At 40.7% G+C, this 10789-nt stretch overlaps 1 protein-coding gene across 2 annotated transcripts in view; it reads left to right on the forward strand.

The window, feature by feature from the left end:
* Positions 1-941: 941 nt before the first annotated feature.
* cdk6 (cyclin dependent kinase 6) overlaps positions 942-10789 on the forward strand; it is a 32842-nt gene continuing 22994 nt past the window's right edge. For both annotated transcript variants that reach the window (XR_009203441.1, XM_058377762.1), the window contains exons 1-4: positions 942-1626; positions 2376-2745; positions 5298-5433; positions 10178-10345. Coding sequence is in view for 1 of the 2 variants with exons in the window: in XM_058377762.1 (XP_058233745.1) it covers positions 2522-2745; positions 5298-5433; positions 10178-10345 (528 nt within the window). In the remaining variant the exon portion in view is untranslated. The remainder of the gene's footprint in view (positions 1627-2375; positions 2746-5297; positions 5434-10177; positions 10346-10789) is intronic.

The following is a 10789-nucleotide window of genomic DNA, read 5'->3' on the forward strand; positions in this document are numbered from 1 at the left end:
CAAGTTTAATTAGTTTGCTGTTCCATGTCCAGAGTAGGCATGCTAATGTATTCAAGCTGGGCAATGGCTCTCAGAGTTCATTGAAAATGAACAAAAGGTGATACATACATGTAAAACAAGCCATTTACAGTTATCGGTTCAGAAAGCATTGTGTGAAAAGTGTGCTTTGTGATGCAAATGCAGAATTTTGGATTGGCCAGAGGGAGTTGTCGGGATGGGGTAAGAAAACGGTCTTACTCCTTACTATGCTGAATGAAATAATTAACTGTTCACATTCCGTAGGAATTCTTTTAAATATACTTCCTGTCTTCCTTTTGCAGAAGACACAATATTCATAATGAGTAAGAAAGTGAGAAATAGTATGTGAAAATCAATCTGAATTCAGTCGAAAGCATGGGTGCACTATTTTGACTTAATTTTGAGTGCAAAAGTTTGCATACCCTTAGGACAAAAATGACAAAGAAATGTATCTGAATCAAATAAACTTAGAGTTAGGTGTCCTCTGTTCTGTCATTATCACAAGTAATGAATTACTCTGTCGTATCGTGCATGTCAAGAAATGCTATTAATAGCAAGCAAAATAATGAATTTATTCTAACATTTCTGTTTAAGCTGTCTCTATTTCAACTAATTTCAGTCGACAATGATGAGTCATTTTCTTTCTTTCTTTCCTTCTTTCTTTCATTATTATTTTTGTTGTCTTATTACTGTATACAAGATTCATGTAGAACTTATTGGAATTATTATTATTATTATTATTATTATTATTATTGTTGTTGTTGTTGTTGTTGTTGCTGTTGTTACGTAACTTTGAAAGCACGAGGGATGCCATCTTTGGCACGCAACTGATTGCTTGTCATTGAACCGTTTGACTTTGGGCCTTGAACATCGCAAAACTCTGTCGGAGTCCAACAGCATGACGTGTTTTATACCGAAAGGGTTTTATAACAGTACTGATAGATCAGCTCGTTCTCTACCGCCCAGTTTATTGCGCTGATCAAGTTTTTGACAGTCAAAGAGAGGGGGCAGAGACAGAGAGAGAGAGAGAGAGAGAGAGCTGTGAATGGTGAAGTAGCAGGGGAGGGCAGGCAGAGAAAAGGCGAGAGAGAAAGCGGCTGGCCTTTGTAGTCGGCCGAGGAATGCGGAAACGTCCCTGCTCTGTGTCAAACTCCTCCGGAGGGGGTCGAGGCAACATTCAGCCCAGCGTGGGAAAGCGACGGGCAGAGCAAGCTCACCGAGCAGCCCAGCGCACCACACTCTCTCCGCTTAGATGGGAAAAACGCGTAGTGGGGGGAAAACTGACGGACGGTAGCCTAGCCGAGCTGAGGATATAAGCAGATCTCCTTGCACGCTCACTGAGGGCTTGGGGAAAGAAAAGAAAAAGCAAGTCGCTGCGTTGAGCTGAGTGTGCCGGAGTGGCGCAGGCGCTGGCGCAGGGAGGATGGGGGTTAAAGCGCTGCAGCCGCCGACTACCTGTGTGGCCTCGCTAGGACACTCCGGGATGTAGAAGGGGGCGAGAGAATAAAAAAAACCCCTCTGCTGCTACTTCTTTCTCGCAGTTTTTTTCTTTTAATAAACGCAAACGACTGTAGCGTGATTTACATTTCAGTCCGAAACTAAAAAGGGGTAAGTAACATAGTCTATCATTTGCAGAATTGTTTTATTGCGCTATGCACTTTTTACAGTTTTGCATGTGGTCCACGACTTTTCCATTTGCCTGCTTTGCACTCATTCTCAAAGGCATTTAATATATAATAAACTACCGATTTATAAAAACTGACAATATTGTGGTATTGTCAGCTAGACCAGATGCGCAAAATGAAACTCTTGTGTACACGCGGGGCTTTTGAGCGTTTGGTCAGAGCTTTTTATTGATTCGTTGAACAATGAAATCAGTAGGCAGCCACGTGCTCGGGGATTTCGGGGCGACAAAATGCACGAGCATCTTTGCCCATCCTGTCATAACTTTATATATGAACAACTTCCCACTAACGTCTATTTATATGGTCTCTCTATATTTATTATTACTGATGATCGTTCCCTTGTATGTTATGTTTATGTTACCGGGTTAATTGAACGCCTTCTTTTGGATTTCTTAATTTTAACCTTTGTATGATGTTTGCATATAATACACAATACTATATGTATATAACAAGCGCTTTAATAATTGTAATTAAAAATACTCCACATGTTTGTATGGTGAACATGGCATGGTATTACAGCTGGCAGTGCGTAAAAACGGGGGGGGGGGTGTTTTGAGGGAACGTTCAGAGGGATAAATGTTTGGACATCAGTTTGTTGTGATGGTAATTTGTAGCCTGTGCTCCACTCATTCGTATTTACCTTGCCTCGCTTTGCGCTCTCTCTTTCTATAGGCAACGCACGTGCAGAAGCAGCGCTGACTCTCCCGGTCATGGCTTCGTGAAAGAGCCACGCCGGGCACGTTTTCGGGATTCCCCGGGGTAGGGCTGCATCCAAGCACAAAGACACCCGTGCCAGAAAGACAAGTAGATAGAAATAAATGATGGAAAAAGAAGGTCTAAACCAGCAGTATGAGCCCGTGGCGGAGATCGGCGAGGGCGCGTACGGGAAGGTGTACAAGGCGCGCGACCTGAAGAACGGACGCTTCGTGGCGCTGAAAAGGGTGCGCGTGCAAACCGAAGAAGAGGGCATGCCACTGTCCACTATCCGCGAGGTGGCAGTACTGAGGCAGCTCGAGTCATTCGAGCACCCCAACGTGGTCAGGTAAAGTCGGGGCGGGGGTTTTAAACTCTGCACTCTCGAAATGCACTCTATTTTTATTAGATAATGTCACAAAGCACCTTTACAGATACCACACAAGGAAGAAACCGTGACAGGAACCGGACTCAGGGAGTCCATCCTCTTCTAGGATTGTAATCACCCTGCCACAGTGCTGTACTATAAAATCAAACAGTATTTAAGAAGTGTTCAGTATGAGCATCATAGCCTGTATGATTACAGCAGCAGTTTTTTAGGAACTATAAGTACTACAAGTCTATAGCATTTACATGAGATTATCCTCTGAATAAAGAGTGCAGGTATAAACAGTTGATCAACCTATTTACAGCCACAAGGCTCCCATCAGGTAGGCCTGAGGGTGATAGCAGCCACAGCAGCAAATATATAAATATTTTGAACTAAATCAAAGTGTTTTAATCAGCCCCAGATTAAAAAAGTGCTCATTTGTACCTTTCCTTGTGTTTGGGCTGATACCCTGAAGAATACTTCCATTGTGTCTTTAATGTGTGTCTTTCACATGGTAGGCTAGTGTGAACCTCTACCATATTGTGCAATGCATGTGGCATTTATACTGTAAAAAAAGTGCAGTGAACAAAGAAGTTTTTAGACTACACACTAAATACTCTGTCTCTGATGTAAAGCAGCATGTGGAAAACGGAAACCTGGTCTGCAGTATACTCAGGGACTCATGTAGCTACAGGCTACTCTTAGATGTTTCAAATGAGAATTTTATTTTTTCCATATGGTTCATGTCAGAGAGGCTCCATTGTAAAGGAACAATTTGGATTCTGGAAGAAGAATTTCTTGGAGAAACTTAATCAATGATGTAACAGGAATGTGTTACTTTCCAGGATTTTAATATAACATTAAAGGCTTGGCTTGGTCTGCCACTTAGAATTATAATCTGTCCTTTTTAAAATGTTGTCTTTTTTTACCCTGAACATTGAGTCATAAGAATCATAAGTGATTACTGAAGTGCTTAAATTTCATGCAGCTATTGGCACAAATGTATCATCTAATGTTCAGCCACCACTATGATAAGGCATTTTTGTATGTACTTGAAATATGATGGTACCTCACACATGTCTCTCATGGTGATGAGATGCATGTTTTGAGACCTGTCAATCTTTAATGGGACGTTTTCTTCTTGATAATTCTTACTAAGCTTCTCTAATTTACAGAAGTACATACTGTACCACATTGCTTCATCTAATTTACCGAAAATGTTGCCTTAGCTGGTTGTATTAACTTTATGAAGTATAACTGGTTTTCTCACATCATGTAATAGGTCAGATCTAGGATGATTCAGTTGCTTCTGAGATGGGTTAGATAAAAAAAAAAATGCTGTTCATTATCAATGTCATTATTAAAAGATTGAATATGATGTGACTTTACAATGTTTTTGTGCCCTGGTGTTTTCCTAATAGTACAAAGCAGTGTGCATATAGGTAGTCATTTTTTTCATACATATATACATCAATCAGGCATAACATTATGACCACCTGCCTAATATTGTGTTGGTCCCTTTTGCTGCCAAACCAGCCCTGAACCGTCGGGCACTGTGTATTCTGACACCTTTCTATCAGAACCAGCATTAACTTTTTCAGCAATTTGAACAACAGTAGCTCGTCTGTTGGATTGGATCACACGGGCCAGCCTTCACTCCCCACGTGCATCAGTGAGCCTTGGCAGCCCATGACCCTGTCTCCAGTTCACCACTGTTCCTTTCTTGGACCACTTTTGATAGATACTGACCACTGGGAACATCCCACAAGAGCTGCAGTTTTGGAGATGCTCTGATCCAGTCGTCTAGCCATCACAACTTGGCCCTTGTCAAACTCGCTCAAATCCTTACTCTTGCCCATTTTGAGGACAAAATGTTCACTTGCTGCCTAATATATCCCACCCACTAACAGGTGCCATGATGAGGAGATAATCAGTGTTATTCACTTTACCTGTCACTGCTCATAATGTTATGGCTGATCAGTGTATATATATATAACATGTATATAACTAACATGTAGTCATTCTGATATTAAGCAAATGGAAGTCCAAAAATAATGAGCTAAAATGTGAAATGGCCAGTTATTTGGCAATAATTTTATTTTATTTATCGAGATGTGACATTTAATAAAATATTACTCAGTGTTACAATGGGCTATAACATTAATTTAATTGAATAGTAATGTAAAATATAATATTCATGTTCACTTGAGAATAATTTGAATATGTGGAGTGTGTCAAGAAGCTGACGTGTCGTTAGCTTACGGTTGGAAATGCTGATCATTTCTTTGCACTCTGGTATTTGAAGCATAACAAGCATTCTTTCAGAGATCAGGCAGACTAGTCTGGACAGTTAGCTCACCCTTTGGGATTTTCTCCCTCTTTGTTATAGTGTTTGGCACATTTCACATTTGAACATCAGGAAAGTTGAAAATGAATGACATTCTTTACAGTTTTGTGAAAACAGTGAAAGTAGTATGTTTGAATATGTTCATAATGGTATGTTTTTTGTTTTTTTTACATTATTCCTCTAGGTTGTTCGATGTCTGTACAGTTTCTAGAACTGATCGGGAGACCAAACTGACTCTGGTCTTTGAGCATGTGGACCAAGACTTGACCACATACCTAGAAAAAGCGCCTGATCCGGGAGTGCCACCTGAAACCATAAAGGTACTCAACAGCTGATCATTTATAAATCAGTATGGCGCTACATTGCACCAGAAGATCCTTGACATCTCAGCAGTGGTGTTTAAATGCAGCTACATTATAAATATTCAAATTCCACACATTTCATGTTAAATTATTTCTAATATAGTCATTTAGCATGTCCAATTTATTTTCAGAAGAGGCCATTTAAAAGGCCATTTAGTTAAGAGAGATTTATTTAGTCATTTATTTACTATGTAAGGTCAAAAAGTTATACACACTTGATAGTATTTTGTGCCCTTAAATTACCTGATCTTGAATCAAAACTTGGGATAGCCTTCCAAATGCTATTCACAATACTTCTTTAATTAAGCTTCGACTTTTAGACAGATTTGGTGAGACAGTCAGGTTTGTTGGCCTCCTTTGCGGGGACACACTTATTAAGTTCAGTCCATAAATTTTCTATGGGATTCAGGTCAGGTTTTTATGATGGCCTCTCCAGTACTTTAAGTACTTTGTTGTCTATAAGCTGTTTTATAACAACTTTGGAGGTATGTTTAGGATCACTAGTTCAAGTTTGAACTTTTTTAGTTGTCTTAAGATGTTACTTCAGTATTTCTAGATAATCCTTCCTCACAAGGTGGATGCACCAACTGCACCAGACCCTTTTCCCAGTAAAACCATGGATACACATATTGGTACCTGATGCCTTCTTCACCAGACCCTTTATTGTTGTTTTGGTTTCAGTTGAAGACTGGTTCTTTCTGACTAAATTTCATTCATTTAGAGTTATTTTCTTCCACTTCCCTGAACGATGCAGTCTGTGTGGTCCCAAGACTTTAATGTTTGCTTGCAGATGCTAGTAGTACCTTGAGCTGTCTGCACTCCTAAGGTACACTCCTAATTAACTCCCAATTATGACAATTGGCCAATCGGAAGCATCTAAACGTCATTACGTTGCTTCCTGGAATCTTCCAGACTGTTGAAAGAGACAGTCAACTTGGTGTATGTCAAAGTTTGTACACACTGGAAGCCTGGTTTCAATTAAGTCTGCCTTGATTGTTTAAGTAGATGCAAAGTAGCATCTACGTTAACTGACTTGTCAATAGAAATATAGGGTAACATGAAATATGTGGAGTTGTGAGAGATCTTTCGCTTATTTTTACGTGTATGTAAACTTTTGGCCTTGATTGTATATATACTGACCTCTCCTTTTTTTAGCTGATTCAGTGCACCTCACACACTTTCACCAGTATGACTTATGTGTATAACACGAGTAAACCTTGTGTTTTGGATTTCCACTTTGAGGCCCGTGAATGAGAATATAAATGGAGTCTTTTGGCATGCTTTAAAGAAGCAGATGGAGGATGGAACTCTCCAAGATTAGGGTGAGGCCTGGCCTTTTGATGGGCAGTGCATGTGGTAGATGGGCTTCTAATTAAAGAGCTGGGCCCTTGTGTGTGCCTCTATTTTCATTCAGCTCTGGCTTTCACTGAAGACTAGCCAGAGGAATGTTGTTCAGAGTGTGTGTGTATGTGTGGTTTTGTCTGCAGTGGCCCTCTCAGTTGCTCGCTTTTTGTTGTGAATAGAGAATCTGAATGTAGGAGGCTTCTGTAAGGGGCAGTAAGTAAGCGATCCTTATGTAGCATGGATATACTTTTCATTAGTCCACAGATAATCCTTTAAGGCCAGCATTGTCAGCGTTCTCTTACCACTTTCTAAAATGCTGAATATCTAGTGGAGATGCTAGATATTTTTTCCCGAACACCTTCTTTTTCATCAGTCCTGTTCCCACCTGCTAGTCTTACAAATCCATTTATCTTATTTCGCTGCTTGTGCCCAAAGGATATGATACATTAAGTCCTGAAATGAGATATTTCTCTTCATTTAGTTGAGTTTTTTCTGAAAACTGAGACATTTCTAAAGTTCATATTTCTGTTGCTACTTCTTTGGTCAACAAAATCTTAAGGGAAACATCGATTTTGACCATATTTTATAGCACATCATCTGGTTCTCAGATCATAGTGTGTTCAGATGTTCATCAGTCAGAACCATTTTTGAAATTATTCAGAAAATGACTCAACAGAAGGTCTTGCTTCTGATCAGCCATTAATGAATGCATGGTTTTCATCTGGCAAGACTTTGAAGAGAACAGCAAATGGACAAATATATTTTTTGTGAATAGAGCTACAGTGTGGTTCAGACTGCAATTTAATATAGTTGTATTTATTAAAAACACAAGTTCTTCTGACTGATCACTGTTATCCTATGATGAAACATTTCAGCACATTGTGATGGGAGTGGTCTCCGCCAGGATGACCTCACCTCCAACCACAGGGCATGACGATTCACTGAACTGATGTTTTTATAAGCATGAAAATGAAGTCAATCATATGTTATTGCTTTTAAGATCACCAGATCTCAGCCTAGTTAAACATTTGGGAGGTTTTGGGCAAAGTGCCTTCAACCACCATCATCACATTAATTAAGGAAATATCATTGGGAAAATGATGAACAATCGTTCATCAATGAATATCATTGGGAACAATGATCATCCTTCAGTTCCAAAGATTTGCGAAAGGTATGACCAGGCACACTGGAGCTGTTCTTGTGGCTCATATTGGCCTTCATTAAGTTACTTCATGTTGGTTTTTTCCTTTCATTTATCACCTATGATTAAAATAAAAACAACTCACAAACATGAGCTTAATTTAATTCCAACCAATATTAATAAAGTTTGTAGCCATTAGTCATTAGTTTTCATTTTCTTGGGCTGATTGGATTTCTCATCATAACATGAGATAATGGACATCAGGGACAGATGATAGGCTCTAGTGCAGTATTGCTAAAGACCCCCAACAACTTCATTTACTTTCGCCCTCCCAGAAAGACACCAGATTGCAGAGCTCCCAGCTCAACCCCCCCCTTCCCATCCACTCCAAATCCCCCATTCTGTCCACTCCTGCCCCATTTTGGACCCACCACATGCTAATTGATGAAAAAGGCCCCAGGAATCAAACGGGCTGGAAGGACATCAAGCAGCTGGTGTTGTGTTGGCAAGTCCGGCCGGCCATTCCAGGCTCAGCGTCTCTCTGAGGCTTGTCTCCGCCCCATAAAGGAGAGCCTAATGAAGCATGGGGAGAGAATTACAACTAATGCTAACTGGCAGATGTCTTGTATTGTGCCAGGCTACAATAAACAATATGGCTGCCTCTCAGGAATTAGCATGAGAATGGGGAGTGCCTTCTGGAGGCTCTGTTTTGACTGCTGTTTTTAAGGAGACTGTGTTTTTTGTCTCTTCTCTTTTTCCTTAGTGTTCTGTCCATGTCCTTTGGAAACGAGATGCTGTTGAGGACAGGTGTAGTGTTTGTCCTGGGTGTTCGAGGTTGATGCCGTTGCTTGCTTAAGCAGATGGTTTTAAGCTGTAATCAGGTTTTCTCACTATGAGGTAATGCTAGACAATGAAATGCACTAAGTGGCACTTCCATAGCTTTTAAATTCAACCTCTTGAATTGCACTGGGGAAGACAACGAGAGGTTTTTCTATAGCCACTTAACAGGTGTTACATGGGATAAGGTTCTGCTTGTTATACTGGTATTAGATATATATTCATCCTATTCAATAGATGTTAAATAAACAGGTCAATGGTATTAACCCTTTAATTATACAATCTCAGTAGAAGCAGTGCCGCTTAAGTTAACTCATTTGAGATGAGAAAACAGTGCTGTGGGGTGAGTGTTTGTTTTGTCCTTGGGTCATTATGCTTAAGGAAATGTGGCAATATGGCTTGAAGCCAAAGCAGAGTAACTGATGAGGCATAATACCGTTGCGCCAGCCTGCCTGTGCCACAGCGGCTTGGTGGGTCCGGCAGGTCATGGCTGGATGGGCATTTAGAAAGAGGCCCTTGTTTATACTGGCCACCGTGCACCCAGGCCTCACCCTCATACACACGTTCATTTGGCTCTAGCTTCCTTTATCCGCATTATCAGAGGCCCTGTCCTTTTCCCCGGCATGACCAGATCTGTGCCGTTTGCAAATGTTTTCTGCTTGAGTGTGCACACTATTGTGTCAGTGCTTTTAATCACTTACCAGCTGGTTGGGGAATGAATGGGGTGGTGGGCTCAGATCCATGTCACTTGTGAGGTCTTGGAGGCAGGTTTTTCCAGGCTTGCCATCGCTTCATGCCTCTAGTTTAGGGCAATTCTTGCAACAACTGGTCACTTGCTTTTTTTAAAAACCCTTTTCCATTTGTCAAACACGTTTTCTTATCGGACATCAGGGCAGCCCCAAAACCTCCATGGCTGTAGTTTTTTCATGCCGTTGTTGTGCAAGTTACACTAGAGGAAATGGCAGTTAAGCCGTTTTCTCTCATTTCATAGGCATTAAGGCTTGTTTCTTGCCTGGCCCTCAGACTGAACAAGTGCTTGAGAGACAGCTGCAGGGAAGTGGAGGCCCAGCAGAACAGGACTTTAAAGTAACACATCTTTCCGGCGCTGCATCAATGTCAGTTAACAACATCTGCCACGCTCCAGATTTAAAGGGCCACACTCACTTTTTCCTTTTTCAAGCCCCAAGAGCCCTAATTTTCCAAACAGAAATTCTGATATGAACAGAGACCTATGGTAATCTGCCCAGGTCTTTGAGAGTTTCCTTCCTTTCTTCTTGATTTCCTTTACCCTCTCATTGACCTGTTACTCGTCCATAAAGCAATGCTAAGATATCTGTGACAGAGATAACTGGGAATCACTGGGTTTTCTGTGTTTTTCAGGATATGATGTACCAGCTGCTGCAGGGGTTAGACTTCCTCCATTCACACCGTGTGGTTCACAGAGATCTGAAGCCTCAGAATATTCTGGTCACCAGTGGAGGTCAGATCAAACTGGCAGACTTTGGCCTGGCACGCATATACAGTTTTCAGATGGCGCTTACATCAGTGGTGAGTCAACTTGACAATTCCATGGCCTGTTTTCAAGGCTGTTAAACGTGTATAATCATTTACCTTAAAAACAGGATATGTCCTGCATAGTAAATGTATGAATTCAAATGTATAAACATTCACCAAACATACTGTGAGTAACTTCACACTCTAATTCTATAGCAATGTCAGTGGTAAAAATGGACTCTGATGCAAGAACAACATTTTAGAGGCATATTTGAAACAGTTCCAGAAAGATATCACCAATATATAACTTGCTATTAGATAAGAACATCACTCTCTGGTTTTAAATAAACTATTACAAATCCGTAATGTTGTGGAAACTACAATTGTCAAGACACAAGCCGCTCATGATTCAAACAACTACAGCCAAACTAGCCTTTTGCTAAAGTAACTAGCTACAAGAGAAGCTGCTAAGAAAATGTAGCTAACTACATGGAAGCA

The sequence above is a fragment of the Hemibagrus wyckioides genome, linkage group LG24 (genome assembly GCF_019097595.1).
Source record: "Hemibagrus wyckioides isolate EC202008001 linkage group LG24, SWU_Hwy_1.0, whole genome shotgun sequence".
NCBI classification, from domain to species: domain Eukaryota; kingdom Metazoa; phylum Chordata; class Actinopteri; order Siluriformes; family Bagridae; genus Hemibagrus; species Hemibagrus wyckioides.